Genomic DNA, 23115 nt, shown 5'->3' on the forward strand with positions numbered 1-23115 from the left:
CTCCATGCCCTTCAGCGCCTCCTCTTGCTTCCTCACAGCTTTGACCATCTTGCCCAGATGGTCCTGTATCGGGCCCATGCCTCCTCGATGGTGGCTTTGAATGACACTTTAATCTCCTTTCCTTGTCGTTTAAATTGACCATCCATCTGCCTGCCAAACATCTCCAACTCCTGCGCCATCACTGCAGCCAACATCTCTAACGGGATGCGTGGGGACACCTCTGCCATCTTTTCTCCCCCAGATTCCTTTGTTGGGTTACCTTCCGGAGGTACCTTTTCTTTTTTTTTTTCTAAATTTTTTTTATTCTCCTCCATTTTCACATTTTCTCCCACATTTACATCCATCAACGATAAACAATAATCAGCAAGATATGTCAGTCCCCATAATAAAAACGATCCCATCTACCCACCAACCCCCAAACCTCAACCCGCATGTTTACATAAACAAATGACAAAAATAAATCAGGGATTACCCGTAGTCACCCTTAATCTTACACAGCTCTCTCTCCCCCCCCCCCCCAGGCCTCCAGCTCGTCCCGTCCACTGCCTCTTGTAAAACTCCTCCCCCACCCTCGGTTCCTTCCCCCCCAACTTTCCACCCCGGCTAGTCCACTCGGACCCTGTTCTGCCAGGCTCCGATGGCCGCAGCCCCTCCCCCCACCTCACTCCCGTTCACTGGCCGGCACACACCGGCCAGCGTGGAGGCCCCCGCCCGGGTCCCTTCCCCACTTGCCCGGCCCCAGGAAAGCCCAAAGATCCCCTTTTAGCACACAAACCCCGCCTATCCACCTACACCCCAAAGAACTCTCATTTCGAGTGAAAGTCCCGTCCCTTCCCTCGTCCAAATATATACCACCTTGGCTCCTTTAATCTCTACACCCGCGCGCAGTGATACAAAAAAGAAGAAAATACAGTCATGAGGTTACATCGGCCCATGGCCATTCCTCAGTTTGACAGTTCTGCCACAGTCCTTCTGCTTTCGCAAACTCCTCCGCTGCTTCCGCCGTTCCAAAATAAAAGTCCCTGAGCTTGTAAGTCACCCTCAGCTTCGCTGGATATACAATGCCGCACCGCACCTTGCTAATGTACAGTGCCCTCCTCACCCGGTTGAAGGCAGCCCGCCTCCTCGCCAGCTCCACCGTAAAGTCCTGGTATACACGTATACCAGCTCCAGCCCACTGCACCACCCGCTTCTGCTTGGCCCAGCTCAGGACCTTCTCCTTCACCCTGTACCTACGGAAGCACAGAGTCACTGCCCTTGGCGGCTCACTCGCCTTTGGTACAGGCCTCCACGACCGATGAGCCCGATCCAGTTCATATCGGGAGGGGTCCTCCCCCTCCCCCAGTAGTTTTGCCAGCATCGCGGCAAAATACTCAGTCGGCTTCGGTCCTTCAACTCCTTCGAGCAGCTCCACAATCCTCAAGTTCTGTCGCCTGGATCTATTTTCCAGGTCTTCCATTTTTCCTCGCAGATCCTTGTTAGTATCCATCACCTTCCGCATCTCTTTCCCCATCGAGGCAAGTTGATCACCGTGCTGCAATAACGTCTCCTCCACTTCCTTCAGTGCCTCCCCTTGCTCTCGCACCTCCGCCACTGCGCTCGCCACCTCTGTCCTCACCGGGGAAACCGCCTCCTCCACCAGCACACTCAAAGCCTCCCTCATCTCCTTCCTCACCGTCTCCATGCATTTCGCAATCTGCGCCAACTGCTTTTCAAATTCCGCAGCCATCACCTTGGTTATTTCTTCAGCCGTAAGCAGTGCGGCCTTCCCTGGTGCTCCAGCCTCCATTTTTCCTGGTGACCCCGCGGTGACCTTTCCACTCCCCGACGGACCTCCAGCTGGTTTTTTTTCGGCCGTTTTTCTGCTCACCCTCGACATTTTTCCTTGGGGGGTTTTTCCCTCCTGTGTCTTCTCAGTGCCTCCTCCGTGCCTTCTCCCTTCTTCTGCCACCTCCGCGGACCCTGGGACCAGGCTTAAAGCCCCGAAATTGCCGTTCCCGAGCGGGGGCTCTCCATTGTGCGGCCGCCTCCCGCCCGCCGTCACCGGAAGTCCAGAGGTACCTTTTCCATGGCCTTTTTTGCCGAGGCTTTTTAAAAATAAATTTAGAGTACCCAATTATTTTTTCAATTAAGGGGCAATTTAGAGTGTCCAATCCACGTAACCGGCACATCTTTTGGGTTGTGGGGTGAGACCCACACAGACACAGGGAGAATGTGCAAACTCTATATGGGCAGTGACCCGGGGCCAGGATTGAACCCGGGTCCTTGGCGCCGTGAGGCAGCAATGCTAACCACTGCGCCACCATGCCGCCCTCTGCCGAGGCTTTTGACATTCCTCTGTCCCTTTCCATTTTCCGCAGCAACCTACTGGGTTAGAACCCAAAATTCTCTGAAAGAACCAGGCAAAAGGGATCAAAATACCAGTACTGGTACCCTGGCAGGAGCCACCTTTAATACGACCTGCTCTCTCATGCTGTCACCGGAAGTACAAGGTTTCGTATTCTGAGAATTTTAATGTAACAAAAGACTAAAAGAACCATAATTAAATGCTATTTTTGGAGGCAATTTTATGTTAAACCACACAACACAACCAAAACATACTTCTCAGGTATATGTTTACACTATCCTTAAGTAGATCATAGATCATAGAATTTACAGTGCAGAAGGAGGCCATTCAGCCCATTGAGTCTGCACTGGCTCTTGGAAAGAGCACCCTACCCAGGTCAACACCTCCACCCTATCCCCACAACCCAGTAACCCCACCCAACACTAAGGACAATTTTGGACACTAAGGGCAATTTATCATGGCCAATCCACCTAACCTGCACATCTTTGGACTGTGGGTGGAAACCGGAGCACCCGGAGGAAACCCACGCACACACTGGGAGGGTGTGCAGACTTCGCACAGACAGTGACCCAAGCCGGAATTGAACCTGGGACCCTGGAGCTGTGAAGTAATTGTGCTATCCACAATGCTACCGTGCTGCTTACCGTAGGCAATTAGTTCTCCCAGAATCTGTCCAAAATCTCCCAAGACTTTACTTCTGTTCTTTTCCCTTCTCAGCTTGGTAACTTGTAATTTTAGAACTGTCTCCCACAGTGAGTTTTTTCCCTTGGGGATTTTTCCTCCTGGTGCAGGCTAACTGAATCTTCCAACCTCGTTTCAACTCCTCGTGAATTTGGCCTTTCCAGTCCAAATATAAGTTCCCACCATCTGTAGCCACCTGGGTTGGCCACTTCCCGACTTAAAATGGAGGTCCGCAAAGACTACAGGGAAATTCAGCCAACACAGGCAAAAACTAGCAAGTGCAGAAATCCTGTGTATTAGAACTTGCAAAAGCCCAGACAGCACTGAAACCCACAGCCATCTGCATACTAATGAGCGATCCCCGGCTACAATGGAAACATTTAAGATAAATAAGGCCAAGCCAGACTCCTCGGCGCCAGCAGGAGCCAAGACAAAGGAAGGCCTACGGACACCTAGGGACCGCCCAGCGATCAGGGAACGGCTCCAGTATTGGAGAAATCGATCCAAGTGATCAGAACTTAGTCCAATCACTTGGAACCAGGTACGGGGTCCACCCAAAGGGGCGGGAAGCCCCTGGGGACTATAAAATAGAGTCCATAGCTACAAGTCCATACCAGTTTTTGAATCCTGCAGACTCCGATCGAACGAAAGGCCATTTGTTCCCCTGACCTGGTGGGCCAATTCCGAAGCTAAGTATAGGCCTTTTAGTGATAGAGAATAGTCTAGAAAGTAGAGTTTATGCATGAGTAGTGATTTACTGTGTATAATAAATGTGTTTTGATTTGAATCTTACTAATTGGTGTGTTGAGTTATTGATCAGTACTTGAACCTCTTGGCGGTATCATAAAGATACCTGGCGACACTAGAGCAAAGGTTATAGAAACAGAGCAAATTAAGTAAAGATCCAACGGGCAACGAATTAAGAGTCAACCAAAGTTAGCAACACCTCCTTCCTGCATGATGATCCATGGAGACCTTCAGCCTCTAGCTGATCACTGTCCAGGACTCTGGCTGACTAACCTTTTCTGGGAATTTCCCGAGCTGTCTTGGACTCTTCCCTTCTCATAACCCATGTCCATGACAGTGTGAATCACATCGGTGTTGTATCCAAGGTAAAATGCTGATCAGCTATCCTTAAGAATGCTTCATCTTGGAACCAAGTTTAAAGCACAGCTGTTTCCAGCTTCCATCCTCTACACTTTTTTTGGCCTTTGGAGATTCTCACTCCATCCACTGTTAGAAAGCAGCCTGCCACCATTGTCTCCATGTGTAAACGCCTTGAAACTTTTTCCCAGCAAAACAATCTGGACCCTTTACTTTCTAACAATAAACCACCCAGGTTTGCTGTCAGACAGACTTCAGAACAGGCCATATGATCCCTTTCATTTTATGTTAAATGCAAGTTCCAAAACTTACCAATCCTGTAAACCCCAATTGTAACATTTGAGTCCGCCTGCTCTTGTACTAATTTTTGATCACTGAGTTTGTTTCCCCTCACTCTATCCCTCTGACTGTATTGCATCACACCTTTCCTTATTAAACTTAACCAACGTGTGTCTGCCAATTTGCTAACTTGTCTATTTCTTTCTAAGTCATTTACAGTCCGCTTCTGTTCATTTGTATGTTGTCACAAACTAATATTTTGCTTCATGTACCTAAATTCAAATAATTTTTATTTTCTGTTTCCATTCCTCATAAACACCCATTAATCTTTAACCAAATGGACTTCAATGCTCCTATGTTCCCATTAATACCATGTGTCTTCATTTTGGCAACAAACGTTCACGCAAAGGCTTTGAAACATAAACCAGGTCCACTACATTAACTTTAGAAATACACCATTCTTTTCCTACAAGCACTCTAAAATGTGTAGTTCTTTTGTTTTTACAGTTTTTTTGCTGCACTAGGAGTGTTGCATTATTGCCTGAATTATTTGGAATTTTTTTATTTCTAAAATGGCCCTGTGCCCGTAATCCTGATCGATTGGATGTTCACATAACATGCGTGTTTTTTGAAGTTTTTTTAAATAAATTTAGAGTACCCAATTATTTTCCCATTAACCAGCAATTTGACGTGGCCAATCCACCTAACCACATCTTTTTGGGTTGTGGGTGTGAGACCCACGCAGACAAGGGGGGTATGTGCAAACTCCACATGGACAATGCCCCGGGGCCGGGATTGAACCAGAGTCTTCGGCGCCGTGAGGCAGCAGTGCTAACCGCTGCGTCACCATGCCGCCCATGTTTTTGAAGTTTTAATTGACTTTCAGATTCTTGTTTTCAATGGGTAACAAGTTCAGCCACCAGGTAGAATGAAAAAGTGTCCAAGAAAATAAGCTTTCTCACAGGTTAATGAAAGAACTGGAATGATCATTCATGTAAACAGCCACAGATTTGACTGAATTAAGAAGTTAATTGCAGGTGTTTGGACTTGTAGAGAACTTTCATAGAACCTTTTTGATGCATTTGTGCTCATCAAAAAACAGCCATGATTCTAGCCAATAGACCCACACCGATCCCAGAAAACCAATGGTAAAGCCATTTGAAATAACAGGCGCTGTGTTCATTTTAAAGCCGGCAGCTCTGCTGAGATCTGTGCTGCAGCAGTTTACCCACAAGATCACTGGAAATGACACTACCCTTAGACTGTACCTTTACTACCTCTAATTGGAGTTTGGCTACGGTTAATGTAGATTAAGCAATTTGGTCCACCCTCTGGCGTTTTCAACTGGAAAGCTGGGCAGATATGCTCGGGAGCTGAATTAGTGGATAAGCAGATTGATTCATTGTGCGGCATCCCCTGATCTCGTCTAGAAGAGTAATGGAGGCAAATTCTACTGGAGAAGACTGAAACAGGCAAATAAATGTCAAGTCATTCAGCTGTGTGAGACTCCCCACATTACTTCTATATCAGGCAATGTTTTGTTAATGATCAATGCGCCCACTATTCTGACATTATTTAGTTTACACTGCATCTTGTAGTCAGCATCAAGCGATGCAAAAGGTGAAATTCAATGTTCTGCATCCACATTGTTCTGGTTTAACACAATGGACTAAACAGCTGGCTTGTAATGCAGAACAATTCCAGCAGCGCGGGTTCAATTCCCGTACCAGCCTCCCCAAACAGGTGCCGAAATGTGGTGACTAGGGGCGTTTCACAGTAACTTCATTGAAGCCTACTTGGGACAATAAGCGATTATTATTGTTATTATTATCAACTTCCTAGAGCAGGGCTATCTGATCTGGTCATGTGGTGTGAGCTCATGTATTCCAGTCCTAAAAGCCCAGGCAACTTGGTCTTGTTTGAATTCTATGGGCCTAAAGATTTGGAAAGGATGTTTTTCAGCACAATGGTCTTGTGGGTAGATACATCTTAAATTGAAACTCCCAGATGTGTTGGCAGCTTGATATAGATGAAATTATTGGGAGCATGGATTTAAACCTTTTAGGGCGACAGTGGCACGGTGCCTCACAGCGCCAGCAACCCGGGATCAATTCCAGCCTCGGGTGACTGTCTATTTGCACTTTTTCCCCGTGTCTCCATGGGTTTCCTCCGGGTGCTCCGGTTTCCTCCTATAGTCCAAAGGTGTGCAGGTTAGGTGGATTGGCCATGCTAAATTGCCCCTTGGTGTCCAGAAGGTTAGGTGGGGTTACTGGGTTATAGAACATAGAATGTACAGTGCAGAAGGAGGCCATTCGGCCCATCAAGTCTGCACCGAACCACTTAAGCCCACACTTCCACCCTATCCCTGTAACCAAATAACCCCTCCCAACCTTTTTTTTGGTCACTAAGGGCAATTTACCTTGGCCAATCCACCTAACCTGCACGTCTTTGGACTGTGGGAGGAAACCAGAGCACCTGGAGGAAACTCACACAGACACACTGAGAACGTGCAGACTCCGCACAGACAGTGACCCAGCGGGGAATCAAACCTGGGACCCTGGCGCTGTGAAGCCACATGCTATCCACTTGTGCTACCATGTTGCCCCATTATAGGATAGGGTCGGGGCATGGGCCTAGTTATGGTACACTTTCCAAGGGTCCGTGCAGACTCTATGGTCCGAATGGCCTCCTTCTGTACTGTAGAGATTCTATGATTCTGTGATTCTCTGTCGTCCCTGAGGCTCCATGATGGACACCGATACAACCAACAAAGTCAAAACCTGTCCTGGAGCTCCACTACTACCATTGTGAATTTCTCCATTGTTAAAAAAGAAAAACCTATATTTTTGCAATAAAGTCTCATTCATATTGAATTACTATATGCTTAATGGAAAGTAAATTCATACTCCAAGCTAACTTCGCCTAAACAGGACTTAAATGTAATAATTAAATTCTATTGAAAGGGAAATGAAGTTATGTTAAAACCCTGAAATGCTTTGGCATAATCCATCAACTACTTCAGCTGATCCTTTGTTGATTGCTATTATTTCTCAGGTAGGAATAAACTGTTGCGACTTGTTCTCCACAAATAGATGTGTAATTCTTCAGTAGGTGTAATATAATCTTGCTTTATCTTGTCAGTTGAAGGTGGGTCCCCTGATACCACATTTATTGAAGAAGCAGTTCTTGAACTCTTGAAAACACGACGTATCCTGAAGTGCTCCTACCCTTATGGATTTTTTCTGGAACCTAAAAGCACAAAAAAAGAAATATTTGAGCTCATGCAGGTATTTTTACTAAAAATTATGGCTTGTAATATTGGATTGTCTCATTTGCCAAAAGTAACTAGATTAAAGGTGTAATAAAGATAAAAGACTGCTGCGTATACTGTGCAGGGGAATTTGTATTATACTAAGCGATCTAATTTGAATAAGCATTCTATTTGGCACAATAAGATCTGATGTTTTTGGACCAGTATTTGAATTCAGCAATGGCTACATTATTTCTTCCCTCATGGATTGGAACTAACTGAATTGGTTAAAATCATGATAATTAAAGTGACTGGAATTCTCCCAGGTTGGAATTATTTGTACCAAAGTAAAATACTGCACATGGTGGAAATCCAAAATAAAAACAAAACATTTTGGAAATACTGAAAGAGGTCAGTGAGCATCTGTGGAGAGAAAAACCAGTGTAAGCATTTCAGTTCTGATGAAGGGGCACAACATTTGAGTGCTTCTAGCATTTCATGTTTTTATCTCTGAACTATTGGCAGTTTGTCTGGCTTTTCATGTCTTTATATTCGTTGCTTGAACAGAATAAAATGGGAGGCAGCGGAAGGATTTGTACACTAATAAAGCATCTGGTAGGCTGATATGATTGCTTCTTTCCTGGCCATCGCTATATTTATATAAGGATAGAGTGGATAGCCTCCACAGAGGGCAGTTGATTAAGTATCACCAAATGGAAAACTCTTTAACTTCAGTTGCCTCCATGCCAAAATTAAACTAACCACCATACACATGTATGATCTACAGTCATGCATCTCATACAGTCAGTGTCGTTGCCCACTGCAGCAGAATTGCAAACCACTCTCAATCTTCATATCTGCTCACAAGAAGCTCGGTCTATCCTGGATGTTGTCAAACAAAACTCAAGTCAACCCACACCTGGTCAGTCAAAATTCCACCTCCCATATATGTTGAAGGAGCATCTCTGAAATATGTTGAGCGCGTCCCATAACTTTGCAGCAACCTCTCTGAAAAGCCCACCATTGATGACGAGAACCACACCAGATCAGCTGTGTCAGCTCAGTTTTGTATAAACTGGCAGCGAGTGTTTCACGACCAAGACCTCCACAAGTCATCTAAAGTCCTAGTGTACAGAGTAGGTTGTCAACACCGATCTCTCGCATATCTAAGACCTGGAGTGTATATCAGCGACATATAAGAGCGCTAAATTCCATCAGCAATGCCTCCAGCACCACCTCCGGATTCAATGTGAGGATAGTCAAACTAGCGCTAGTGACCTACTTGAAGCCAACTCTACAAGTATTCAGGAAAAGCGCCAGCAAAGTTAACGTGCAGATGACCAAAAAGTACCTCTTCTGCCAGGTCCTTTTTTCATGACTTTCAAATGGCCAGCGGTCCAGAGGACCAAGGAAACATTTCAAAGGCACCCTGAAGCTTTCCTTGAAGAGTGGTAGGATTGACATCAATGACTGGCTGCCAAGTGTTATTAATGGCTGGCTACCGAGTGTGCAAAATGGTGACATCTTGACCACCAAGTGACCTCATGGCTTTTTGTGTTGCAGCGTCTTAATGATCAGGAAGAGCAGTGGCAGAGTGGGACAGAAAAGGATGTAAACCCTGCACTGCAAATCCCACTGTCTTGTGGGACATCCTGCTCCATGTGCTCAAAGACCTGTGGGTCGGAAATTGGCCTGTTCAGTCACATGAAGCCTCAAGTCAGAAGCTTGCGATCCTGAGTAGACACAATCCTTGAATGAAGGGACAACCAATGATGATGACTGCTACCCCTATACAATCAGACTGTTTTACATGCCCTCATAATCCATACAAGGAGGAGACTGCACCACTGTCGCGGAAGTTTCACAACTATTCGACTATAGTGTTCGTCACTCCCCAATTGACCAGATGATGAGTTCCAATTCAAACACTTTATTCAGCTATAGCAGGGGGAGCGAACCATCCACTAGGCGGTGTGCCAGTTCCCTGATCATAGAAAAAACGGGGCAATTGTACTTACTGCTTATCTTCCAAGTAATTGACAGATACCAATCGAGAGAGTACATTGAAGTAGGAATTATCTGTATCCATTCACAACTAATAATTAGGATTACGTAATGTATAACATTGGAGTATAATTAGCCAATCATAATCTGGGCACCTATATTTAATTATTATATCGGCAAGCATGTATTCGTCTCTACTTATCTAATAACTATGATGTGGACATGCTGCCATTGGACTGGGGTGAGCACAGTAAGAAGTCTTACAACACCAGGTTAAAGTTAAAACAGGTTTGTTTCGATATGCCTGATCAGTGATGTATCAAACTCCCTTGCTATTGTCCCTTGCCTGAGTGTAGACACATGAGCTGCAGCTGCATAATGATCAATTGCATTTTTGTGTGTGCTGTGTGACTCCAGCCTTCTATAACTAACAGCACTGGTCCTTAAATGCTATCTGCATACAGTCTGAGCTGAAGTAACTAGCTTCCCTTCACTGGTTTTCTGTCTTTGAGAATTTAGCAGCAAGGAGCCAGTGTAATTTTAAACGTGTATGACTTTTAACATGCACCATATGGGCATATCCCACTCGATACCAACTCCGAATTTAAGGTTGAAGTTTGGTCTGTACTCGTCCGAATGCTTGGATCAGGGTTCAAGCACTTTCTGACGGTGAGACAGGCATCCACTACTAAGCCAAAGGCTTTTTCTACAATATGGCAAATAATAATCCTCAGTGTCAACTCCAAAGACCTGTGATGATTGGACCATACAACGGTAGCCTTAAAAAAGGATATATGGTCAAAGGATTATCCACGATATGATGTATATGATGTAAGATTGCATAGCCATGAATCTGTGCAACTTATAGCATTACTAATTTCATGGCCATCTTTGGGAGTCTATCTGATATGAGGAATAATCCACCGAGCCCCCACTAATGCTAAAATATCCATAATTGTATAACTTGATTCAAATTATTTATTTGAGAAACTTAGAGCCATTCAGAAGTTTGTTTAACTATTCCTATGTGTTAGTTTGACATTATGAATTGAAAAGCTTGAAAAAGTACAGTAGTTTCACAATATTCCTTGTTCAGGATGGGATGCAACACTGGGGGAGATAATGGCGGAACAGTCATGCCACTGGACGAGTAATCCAGAGGTCCAGGCTAATGCTCTAGGAACATCGGTTCAGTCCCAACATGTCAATTGGTGTAATTTGATTTTAATTCACAAATTTGGAATCCAGACCCACAACAAAGTGGTTGACTCTTAACTGCCCTCTGAAATGGCCTCGCAAGCCACATAGTTCAAGGACAGATCCCATGAAAGAACAAAAATAATGAAATTAGTACAGCTCAGTGGGCTGGACAGCTGGTTTGTAATGCAGAACAAGGTCAGCAGCGCGGGTTCAATTCCCATATCGGCTTATCCGAACAGGCGCCGGAATGTGGCGACTAGGGGCTTTTCATAGTAACTTCATACACAAAAAGATTATTATTAACTTGGAGTGAAAAATCATTTCATTTTTGAAACACTGGAGCCTGTTGCTCTCTGCTGATTTTTCATGTTTTCCTTTCAGGCTATTGATAATCTGTTTAAGCTATTCACATAATCATTCCAGAGTGTTACGTCATCCTGGGCTAGTGCGCAGTCAGTTCCAGCCCCACTTAACCTGGAGTCACAACACACAATTAGAAAATACCCAAAGTCTTTGGTCTTTGGCTGCTCAATAATTACAGTCACCAGGTTGTAAATTTAACACAATTTTTATTAATAACAAATATAATTAAATAAATGGCAAATACAGCTGGTTAACAATTATCTATTTCCTAACCCCCTCCCACTTTTTTTTTTACTCACCCCACTCTCTATACACACAGACAAGACAGTATTTTGCTTCTGGCTTCACAAAGGAATGTACCGGAAGTTCTAAGAAACACAAGGTTTAGTGAGGAGTTGAAGAGAATTAGTATTAGTAAAGAAATAGTTTTGGGGAAATTAATGGGATTGAAGGCGGACAAATATCCAGGGCCTGATGAGCTTCATCCCAGAGTTCTTAAGGAAATGGCCTGAGAAATAGTGGACCCATTGGTCATCATTTTCCAAAATTCTTTGAACTCTAGAATGGTTCCTACAGATTGGAGGTTAGCAAATATAACCCCGCTATTCAAAAAGGGAGGTAGAGAGAAAACAACAAACTATAGACCAGTGAGCCTAACGTCGGTAGTAGGGAAATTGCTAAGAGTCCATTATCTTTTTTTAAATTTTTTAAAATATATTTTATTCAAAACTTTTTTGGCCAAACAAAACAATACAAAGGTTTTCCTTTTTTGACAATGAAACAGTATAAATAACAGTGGCCATTTTAACAAATAAATAAATAATATGTAAACTAAATGGCAACTGCCATATCAAAAATAATAACTCTCCAAAAATAAAATCGAGCAATCCAGTATACATAACCTGGTACAAATATCTATACACAAACATCCCTGAGGACCCGCCTGCCCCCCCCCCCCCCCCGCTCCCCCCTGGGTTGCTGCTGCTACCTTCCCATTTCCTTTATCGTTCTGCGAGGTAGTCAATGAACGGTTGCCACTGCCTGGTGAACCCTTGAGCCGAACCCCTTAGTGCGAACTTTATCCGTTCTAGTTTTATAAACCCTGCCATGTCATTTATCCAGGTCTCCACGCCCGGGGGTTTGGCTTCCTTCCACATAAGCAATATCCTTCGCCGGGCTACTAGGGACGCAAAGGCCAAGACATCAACCTCTTTCGCCTCCTGCACTCCCGGCTCTTCTGCAACCCCGAATATAGCCAACCCCCAGCCTGGCTCGACCCGGACCCCCACCACCTTCAAAAGCACCTTCGTCACCCCCACCCAGAACCCCTGCAGTGCCGGACACGACCAAAACATGTGGGTGTGGTTTGTTGGGCTTCTCGAGCATCTCCCACACCTATCCTCTACCCCGAAAAATTTACTGAGCTGTGCTCCAGTCATGTGCGCCCTGTGCAAAACCTTGAATTGTATCAGGCTTAGCCTGGCGCACGAGGACGAAAAGTTTACCCTACGTAGGGCATCTGCCCACAGCCCCTCTTCAATCTCTTCCCCCAGCTCTTCTTCCCATTTTCCCTTCAGCTCATCCACCATGATCTCCCCCTCATTTCCCTGTATATATCCGACACCCTACCATCCCCCACCCATGTCCCTGAGATCACTCTATCCTGAACCTCCTGCGTCGGGAGCTGCGGGAATTCCCTCACCTGTTGCCTCGCAAAAGCCCTCAGTTGCATGTACCGAAATGCATTCCCTTGGGGCAACCCATATTTTTCCGTCAGCGCTCCCAGACTCGCAAAAGTCCCGTCTACGAACAGATCTCTCAGTTGCACAATCCCCGCTCTCTGCCATGCTCCAAATCCCCCATCCATTCTCCCCGGGACAAACCTATGGTTATTTCTTATCGGGGACCACACCGAGGCTCCCGTCCTTCCCCTATGTCGTCTCCACTGCCCCAAAATTTTTAGTGTTGCCACCACCACTGGACTTGTGGTGTATTTCTTCGGGGAGAACGGCAACGGCGCCGTCACCATTGCTTGTAGGCGGACTTCCGGGTGCGGCGATGACCAGCTAAGTCGCACGTTTCGGCAGCTCCCGGTGGAACGGACTTTTGGGCTCTGGATAGGAGCCCCATCGGCAATTTAACGGCAAATAACACTGTGCGGTAATCCAGAAGGGAATCCCCCCTGGACACGGATGGAAAAAAGAGAGGAAAGTAGCCGGATTGCGGTGGATCCTCAAGAGCAGCGGCCAGGAAGGCAGGCACAAAGCAAGATGGCGTCGGAAGGAGGCAGTTTAATATGGGGCCCTGACCAACAAGAGTTCCTGCGGCGTTGCGTAGATGAACTCAAAAAGGAGATGAAGAAGGAACTGTTGGCCCCGATATTACAAGCGATTGAGGGGCTAAAGGAGGAGCAAAAGACCCAGGAACAGGAGCTTCGGGTCGTAAAGGCAAAGGCTGCTGAGAATGAAGACGACATACAGGGCCTGGTGGTGAAAACGGAGATCCACGAGGCACAACACAAAAGGTGTGTGGAAAGGCTGGAGGTGCTGGAGAACAGTGCGAGGAGGAAGAACTTAAGGATTCTTGGTCTTCCCGAAGGTGCAGAAGGGGCGGACGTCGGGGCATATGTGAGCACGATGCTGCATTCGTTAATGGGATCGGAGGCCCCGACGGGTCCGCTGGAGGTGGAGGGAGCCTATCGGGTTATGGCGCGAAGACCGAGGGCTGGAGAAATTCCTCGAGCAATAGTTGTGAGATTTCTCCGATACAAGGACAGAGAGATGGTCCTCCGATGGGCCAAGAAAACTCTGAACAGTAGGTGGGAGAATGCGGTGATCCGCGTGTATCAAGATTGGAGTGCGGAGGTGGCGAGAAGGAGGGCAAGCTTTAATCGGGCCAAGGCGGTGTTGCATAAAAGGAAGGTCAAATTCGGATTGTTGCAACCGGCAAGACTGTGGGTCACACATCTAGAGAAACACCACTATTTCGAAACGGCAGACGAGGCGTGGACTTTTATTGTCGAGGAGAAGCTGGAGTGAGCGGGCCAGAAAAAGAACGTTTGGGACAAAAGTGGGGGGGTGAATTTGTGGGATGAAGGGGGGAAAAGGGGGAAGAGAGGACTTCCCAGGTTGTTAAACCTGCGACCCTGTAACTTCTCTCTCTTCCCCATGTCGTGGGGGAGGGGGGGAGGGAGGATGAGGAGCTGTGGGCGCCAGCCATTGGGGGTGGGGCTAAAAGGGGAAGCACGGGCTTTGTTCCCGCATCATGGCGGGAACAGGGAAGCAGAAAGGAGGGGGCCTCGCACAGTGTAAGCCAAGGTCACGGGGGGAAGCCGAGGTCGGCCAGAGTTTGCTGACTTCTGGGAGCAACATGGGGGGTGCAATTACGCTAGCTTGGGATCTAGCCGGGGGTGGGGGGGGGGGGGGGGGTTAACTGGGTTACAGCTGCTGGGGAGAAGGGGGAGCTGGTATGGGAGGGGGGGGGGTCGGGGCGGGGGGCGCCGCCTGGGGGGGATGCAGCTACGTGGGAACCGGGTGAAGAGCTGGATTGAAAAAGGAAATGGCTAGTTGTCAAGGGGGGGGGGGGGGGGTAAAGAGCCGCCCAACCCGGTTAATCACGTGGAATGTGAGAGGGCTGAACGGGCCAATAAAGAGGGCACGGGTACTCGCACACCTAAAGAAACTTAAGGCAGATGTGGTTATGCTTCAGGAGACGCATCTGAAGCTGACAGACCAGGTTAGACTTCGCAAAGGATGGGTGGGGCAGGTGTTTCATTCGGGACTAGATGCAAAAAACAGGGGGGTGGCCATACTAGTGGGGAAGCGGGTAATGTTTGAGGCAAAGACTATAGTGGCGGATAGTGGGGGCAGATACGTGATGGTGAGTGGCAAACTGCAAGGGGAGGCGGTGGTATTAGTGAACGTGTATGTCCCGAACTGGGATGATGCCAATTTTATGAGGCGTATGTTAGGACGAATCCCGGACCTAGAAGTGGGGAAGTTGGTAATGGGTGGAGACTTTAATACGGTGCTGGACCCAGGGCTGGACAGATCGAGGTCCAGGACCGGAAGGAGGCCGGCTGCAGCTAGGGTGCTTAAGGATTTTATGGTGCAGATGGGAGGAGTAGATCCCTGGAGATTTAGTAGACCTAGGAGTAAGGAGTTTTCGTTTTTCTCCTATGTACATAAAGTATTTTCACGAATAGATTTTTTTGTTTTGGGAAGGGCACTGATCCCAAAGGTGACGGGGACGGAGTACACGGCTATAGCCATCTCGGATCATGCTCCACACTGGGTGGACCTGGAGATGGGGGAAGGAAAGCAACAGCTTCCACCCTGGAGAATGGACATGGGATTATTGGCAGATGAGGGGGTGTGTTTAAGGGTGAGGGGGTGTATTGAAAGGTACTTGGAACTTAATGATAATGGCGAGGTACAGGTGGGAGTGGTCTGGGAGGCACTGACGGCAGTGGGTTAGAGGGGAGCTGATATCTATTAGGGCACATAAAGGAAAGCAGGAGGGTAGGGAAAGGGAGTGGTTGTCGAAAGAACTTCTAAGGGTGGACAGACAATACGCGGAGGCACCGGAGGAGGGACTATACAGGGAAAGGCAAAGGCTACATGTAGAATTTGACTTGTTGACTACGGGTAAGGCAGAGGCACAATGGAGGAAGGCACAGGGTGTTCAGTACGAATATGGGGAGAAGGCGAGTAGGCTGTTGGCCCACCAACTGAGGAAAAGGGGAGCAGCGAGGAAGATAGGGGGTGTGAGAGATGAGGAGGGAGAGATGGAGCGGGGAGCGGAGAGAGTGAATGGAGTGTTCAAGGCATTTTATGAAAGACTATATGAAGCGCAGCCCCCAGACGGGAAGGAGAGAATGATGTGCTTTCTGGATCAGCTGGAATTTCCTAAGGTGGAGGAACAGGAGAGAGTGGGGCTGGGAGCACAGATTGAGACGGAGGAAGTAGTGAAAGGGATTGGAAGCATGCAGGCGGGGAAGGCCCCGGGACCAGACGGATTCCCAGTTGAATTCTCTAAGAAATATTTGGACTTGCTGGCCCCGCTACTGATGAGAACCTTTAATGAGGCGAGGGAAAGGGGGCAGCCTCCCCCGACTATGTCAGAGGCAACGATATCGCTCCTCCTAAAGAAGGAAAAAGACCAGCTGCAATGCAGGTCATACAGGCCCATTTCCCTCCTGAATGTGGATGCTAAGATTCTGGCCAAGGTAATGGCAATGAGGATAGAGGATTGAGTCCCGGGGGTGGTCCATGAGGACCAAACTGGGTTTGTGAAGGGGAGACAGCTAAATATAAATATACGGAGGCTGCTAGGGGTAATGATGATGCCCCCACCAGCGGGGGAAGCGGAGATAGTGGTGGCGATGGATGCCGAGAAAGCATTTGATAGAGTGGAGTGGGATTATTTGTGGGAGGTGTTGAGGAGATTTGGCTTTGGGGACGGGTATATCAGGTGGGTACAGTTGCTGTATAGGGCCCCGATGGCGAGTGTGGTCACGATTGGACGGGGGTCTGACTATTTTCGGCTCCATAGAGGGACGAGGCAGGGATGTCCTCTGTCCCCGTTATTGTTTGCATTGGCGATTGAACCCCTGGCCATGGCACTGAGGGGTTCCAGGAAGTGGAGGGGAGTACTTAGGGGGGGAGAAGAACACCGGGTATCTCTGTATGCGGATGATTTGTTGCTATATGTGGCGGACCCGGCGGAGGAGATGCCAGAGATAATGCGGATACTTGGGGAGTTTGGGGATTTTTCAGGGTATAAACTGAACATGGGAAAAGTGAGTTATTTGTGGTGCATCCGGGGGAGCAGAGCAGAGAGATAGAGGATTTACCGTTGAGGAAGGTAACAAGGGACCTCGGTACCTGGGGATCCAGATAGCCAAGAATTGGGGTACATTACATAGGCTTAATTTAACACGGTTGGTGGAACAGATGGAGGAGGATTTCAAGAGATGGGACATGTTGTCCCTGTCATTGGCAGGTTGGGTGCAGGCGGTTAAAATGGTGGTCTTCCCGAGATTCCTTTTTGTGTTCCAGTGCCTCCCGGTGGTGATCACAAAGGCTTTTTTCAAAAGAATTGAGAAGAGCATTATGAGTTTTGTGTGGGCTGGGAAGACCCCGAGAGTGAGGCGGGGATTCTTGCAGCGTAGTAGGGGACAGGGGGGAGCTGGCACTACTGAGCCTAAGTGAGTACTACTGGGCCGCCAATGTTTCAATGGTGTGTAAGTGGATGGGAGAAGGGGAGGGAGCGACGTGGAAGAGATTGGAGAGGGCGTCCTGCAGGGGGACTAGCCTGCAAGCAATGGTGACGGCTCCGTTGCCGTTCTCACCAAAGAAATACACCACAAGCCCGGTGGTGGTGGCTACATTGAAAATTTGGGGGCAGTGGAGACGGCATAGGGGAGGGACGGGAGCTTTGGTGCGGTCCCCGATAAGAAACAATCATAGGTTCGTTCCGGGGAGAATGGATGGGGGATTTGGAGCATGGCAAAGAACTGGGGTAGTACAGTTAAGAGATCTATTTGTAATTGGGACGTTTGCGAGTCTGGGAGCGCTGACGGAGAAATATGGGTTGCCCCAAGGGAATGCATTTCGGTATATGCAACTGAGGGCTTTTGTGAGGCAACAGGTGAGGGAATTCCCGCAGCTCCCGACGCAGGAAGTGCAGGATAGAGTGATCTCAGAGACATGGGTGGGGGATGGTAAGGTGGCGGACATATACAGGGAGATGAGGGACGAGGGGGAGATCATGGTAGATGAGCTGAAAGGGAAATGGGAAGAAGAACTGGGGGAGGAGATTGAGGAGGGGCTGTGGGCTGATGCCCTACGTAGGGTAAACTCATCGTCCTCGTGTGCCAGGCTAAGCCTGATACAATTTAAGGTGCTACACGGCACAAATGACTGGAGCACGGCTTAGTAAATTTTTGGGGGTAGAGGATAGGTGTGCGAGATGCTCGAGAGGCCCAGCGAATCACACCCCACATGTTCTGGTCATGCCTGGCACTACAGGGGTTCTGGGTGGGGGTGGCAAAGGTGCTTTCGAAGGTGGTGGGGGTCCGGGTCGAACTAAGCTGGGGGTTGGCTATATTTGGAGTTGCAGAAGAACGGGAGTGCAGGAGGCGAGAGAGGCTGACGTGTTGGCCTTTGCGTCCCTTGTAGCCCGGCGCAGGATATTGTTAATGTGGAAGGAAGCCAAAACCCCGGGTGTGGAGACCTGGATAAACGATATGGCAGGGTTCATAAAGTTAGAACGGATTAAGTTTGTGTTAAGGGGTTCGGCTCAGGGGTTCACCAGGCGGTGGCAACCGTTCGTTGACTGCCTCACAGATAGAGGGAATGGAAAAGAAGTAGATAACAGCAGCAACCCGGGGGGGGGGGGGGGGGGGGGGGGGGGGGGGGGCGAGGGCGGGGGAGGGGGAGGGGGAGGGGGAGCAATCGGACGGACTCTCGGATGTATATGTATAGGTATTTGGTATATGTAATTGTATATTGAATTGTTGGATTGTATTTTTGGAGAGTATTTATTTTGGACAAGGCAGTTGCGTGGGTATTGGGCCGCCGAATTTGAAGGTTAGGCTCTGTAGATTGCACTGGAAGTCTAATCCCAGTAATGTGGGGGCGCAGAGTTGGGGAAGGACGTAGAGCCTGTAGTTTTTGAACTCCCTCCCTTGCACCGTTGGGGTAACATTTGCCATTTAGTTTTGTTTTTTGTTTTTGTTTGTATATATATTACGTATTTATTTGTTTAAAACTGGCCACGGTTATTTATATTGCTTTATTGTTGTGTAAAAAGAAACACTACGTATTGTTATGTTTGGCCAAAAAACTTGAATAAAATATATATATTTTTTTAAAACCATTGCTTGTAGGCTGGTACCCTTGCAGGACAAGCCGTCTCCAATCTCTTCCACGCCGCTCCCTCCCCTTCTCCCATCCACTTACACACCATTGAGATATTTGCAGCCCAGTAGTATTCACTTAGGCTCGGTAGTGCCAGCCCCCCCTCTATCCCTGCTACGCTGCAAGAACCCCCTCCTCACTCTCGGGGTCTTCCCTGCCCACACAAAGCTCATGACACTTTTCTCAATTCTCTTGAAAAAAGCCTTCGTGACCATCACCGGAAGGCACTGAAACACAGAGGAATCTCGGGAGGACTACCATTTTGACCGCCTGCACCCTACCCACCAGTGACAGGGGCACCATGTCCCATCTCTTAAAATCCTCCTCCATCTGATCCACCAATCTTGTTAAATTAAGCCAGTGTAAGGTTCCCCAACTCCTGGCTATCTGAATCCCTAAGTACCGGAAATCTCTTGTTACCTTCCTCAGCGGTAAGTCATCTATTCCCCTGCTCTGTTCCCCCGGATGCACCACAAACAACTCACTCTTACCCATATTCAGTTTATACCCCGAAAATTCCCCAAACTCCCCGAGTGTCTGCATTATCTCAGGCATCCCCTCCACTGGGTCCGCAACATACAGCAATAAATCATCTGCATACAAGGATACCCGGTGTTCTTCTCCTCCCCTGAGCACTCCCCTCCACTTCCTGGAGCCCCTCAGTGCTATGGCCAGGGGCTCAATCGCCAATGCAAACAGTAACGGAGACAGGGGACACCCCTTCCTCGTCCCTCTATGAAGACGGAAGTAATCAGACCTCTGTCTGTTCGTGGCCACGCTCGCCACCGGGGCCCTATACAGCAGCTGTACCCATCCAATATACCCTTCTGCAAAACCAAATCTCCTCAGCACCTCCCACAGATAATCCCACTCCACTCTGTCAAATGCTTTCTCGGCGTCCATCGCCACCACTATCTCCGCCTCCCCCTCTGGTGGGGGCATCATCATTACCCCGAGCAACCTCCGTATGTTCGTGTTCAGCGCTCTCCCCTTAACGAACCCAGTTCGATCCTCATGGACCACCCCCGGGACACAGTCCCTCTATCCTCATCGCCATCACCTTGGCCAGTAGCTTAGCATCTACATTTAAATGGGAAATGGGCCTGTAGGACCTACACTGCAGCGGGTCTTTTTCCTTCTTCAAAAGGAGCGATATCGTTGCCTCCGACATAGTCGGGGACAGCTGCCCCCTTTCCCTAGCCTCATTAAAGGTTCTCGTCAAAAGCGGGGCCAGTAAGTCCATATACTTCCTGTAAAATTCCACCGGGAATCCGTCCGGTCCCGGGGCCTTCCCCGCCTGCATGCTCCCAATCCCTTTTACCACCTCCTCCATCTCAATCTGTGCTCCCAGTCCCGCCCTCTCCTGCTCCTCCACCTTGGGGAATTCCAGCTGATCCAAGAAACACATCATTCCCTCCTTCCCTTCTGGGGGCTGAGCCTTATATAACCTCTCATAAAATGCCTTGAACACACCGTTCACTCTCTCCGCTCCCCGTTCCATCTCTCCCTCCTCATCTCTCACCCCACCTATCTCCCTCGCTGCTCCCCTCTTCCTCAATAGGTGGGCCAGTAGCCGACTCGCCTTCTCTCCATACTCATACTGTACACCCTGTGCCCTCCTCCACTGTGCCTCTTCCTTACCCGTGGTCAGCAGGTCAAATTCCACATGCAGCCTTTGTCTTTCCCTGTACAGTCCCTCCTCCAGTGCCTCCGCATATTGCCTGTCCACCCTCAAAAGTTCTTTCAGCAATCGCTCCCTTTCTTTACCCTCTTGCTTCCCTTTATGTGCCCTTATGGATATCAGTTCCCCTCTAACCACCGCCTTCAACGCCTCCCAGACCACTCCCACCTGAACCTCTCCATTGTCATTAAGCTCCAAGTACCTTTCGATGCACCCCCTCACCCTTAAACATACCCCCTCATCCGCCAATAAGCCCATATCCATTCTCCAGAGTGGGTGCTGTTCTTTTTCCTCTCCTACCTCCAGGTCTACCCAATGTGGAGCGTGGTCCGAAATAGCTATGGCCGTATATTCCGTCCTTGTCACCTTCGGAATCAGTGCCCTTCCCAAGACAAAAAAGTCTATCCGTGAGTATACTTTGTGGACATGGGAGAAAAATGAGAACTCCTTACTCCTAGGCCTATTAAATCTCCAGGGGTCTACCCCTCCCATCTGCTCCATGAAGTCCTTGAGCACCCTGGCCACTGCCGGCCTCCTCCCGGTCCTGGACCTCAATCGGTCCAGCCCTGGATCAAGCAGCGTATTGAAGTCTCCCCCCATTACCAACTTTCCCGCCTCCAGGTCCGGGATACGTCCCAACATACGCCTCATAAAATTTGCATCGTCCCAGTTCGGGGCGTATACGTTCACCAGAACCACCGCCTCCCCTTGCAATCTGCCACTCACCATCACATATCTACCGCCACTATGGTCTTTGCCTCAAACAGTACCCGTTTCCCCACTAAGATAGCCACCCCCCTGTTCGTCGCATCCAAACCCGAATGAAACACCTGCCCCACCCATCCTTTACGTAGCTTGACCTGGTCTATCAGTTTCAGATGCGTCTCCTGCAACATAACCACATCTGCCTTTAATTTCTTTAGGTGTGCGAGTACCCGTGCCCTTTTAATCGGCCCGTTCAGCCCTCTCACGTTCCACGTGATCAGCCGGGTTGGGGGGCTCTTTACCACCCCCACCCCCCCACCCCCCCCCCCCCCCCCCCTTGTCGACTAGCCATCCCCTTTTTTAACCCAGCTCTTCAACCGGTTCCCACATACCCGTGTATCCCCCCGACGGCGCCCTCCCGCCTCGACCACCCCATCCCATAACAGCTCCCCCTTCTCCTTAGCAGCAGCAACCCAGTTAACCCCTCCCCCCCCTCCGCTAGATCCCTTTCTAGCGTAGTTGCACCCCCCCATATTGCTCCCAGAAGTCAGCGAACTCTGGCTGACCTCGGCTTCCCCCCTTGTCCTCGGCGCCCACAGTGCGAGGCCCATTCCTTCCTGCGTCCCTATTCCCGCCTTAAATACCATAACGCGGGAACAAAGCACGCATTTTCCACTCGGCCCCGCCCCTAATGGCCGGCACCCACAGTTCCTCTACTCCCCCCCCCCCCCCCCCCCCCCCCCCCCCCCTCTCCCCCCAACAACATGGGGAAGAGAGAAAAGTTACAGGATCGCAAGATTAACAAATTGAAAAATCATTCTTCCCCCCCCCCCCCTTTTTTCCCCCTCGCCCCACATAATCACCCCACCACTTTGTCCCAAAAGTTCTTTCTCCCGCCAAACTATTCCAGCTTCTCGTCCACAATGAATGTCCACGCCTCTTCTGCCGTCTCAAAGTAGTGGTGCCTCCCTTGGTGTGTGACCCACAATCACGCCAGTTGTAACATTCCAAACTGGATCATCTTTTTGTGAAGCACCGCCTTAGCCCGATTAAAACTTGCCCTCCTTCTCGCCACCTCCGCACTCCAATCCTGGTATATGCGGATCACCGCGTTCTCCCACCTACAGCTCCGAGTTTTCTTCGCCCATCTGAGGACCGTCTCTCTGTCGTTATAGCGGAGAAACCTCACCACTATAGCTCGAGGTATTTCTCCAGCCCTCGGTCTCCGCGCCAAAACTCGATAAGCTCCCTCCACCTCCAAAGGGCCCGTCAGGGCCTCCGATCCCATTAGCGAGTGAAGCATCGTGCTCACATATGTCCCGACGTCCACCCCTTCTGGGCCTTCGGGAAGACCCAGAACCCTTAAATTCTTCCTCCTCGAATTATTCTCCAGTACTTCCAGCCTTTCCACACACCTTTTATGCTGTGCCTCGTGCGTCTCTGTCTTCACCACCAGGCCCTGTATTTCGTCTTCATTTTCAGCAGCCTTTGCCTTCACAACCCGAAGCTCCTGCTCTTGGGTCTCCTGCTCCTCCTTTAGCCCTTCAATCGCCTGTAATATCGGGGCCAACAGCTCCTT

At 48.8% G+C, this 23115-nt stretch overlaps 1 protein-coding gene across 1 annotated transcript in view; it reads left to right on the forward strand.

Annotated features, from left to right (window-relative positions):
* The window catches only part of LOC140424965 (ankyrin repeat and IBR domain-containing protein 1-like), a 120958-nt gene that overhangs the window by 60092 nt on the left and 37751 nt on the right, over nucleotides 1-23115 (forward strand). Inside the window, exon 13 of the mRNA XM_072508699.1 lies at nucleotides 7553-7698. Coding sequence (XP_072364800.1) covers nucleotides 7553-7698 — 146 coding nt within the window. The remainder of the gene's footprint in view (nucleotides 1-7552; nucleotides 7699-23115) is intronic.

Source organism: Scyliorhinus torazame, chromosome 6, assembly GCF_047496885.1.
Source record: "Scyliorhinus torazame isolate Kashiwa2021f chromosome 6, sScyTor2.1, whole genome shotgun sequence".
Taxonomy (NCBI): Eukaryota; Metazoa; Chordata; class Chondrichthyes; order Carcharhiniformes; family Scyliorhinidae; genus Scyliorhinus; species Scyliorhinus torazame.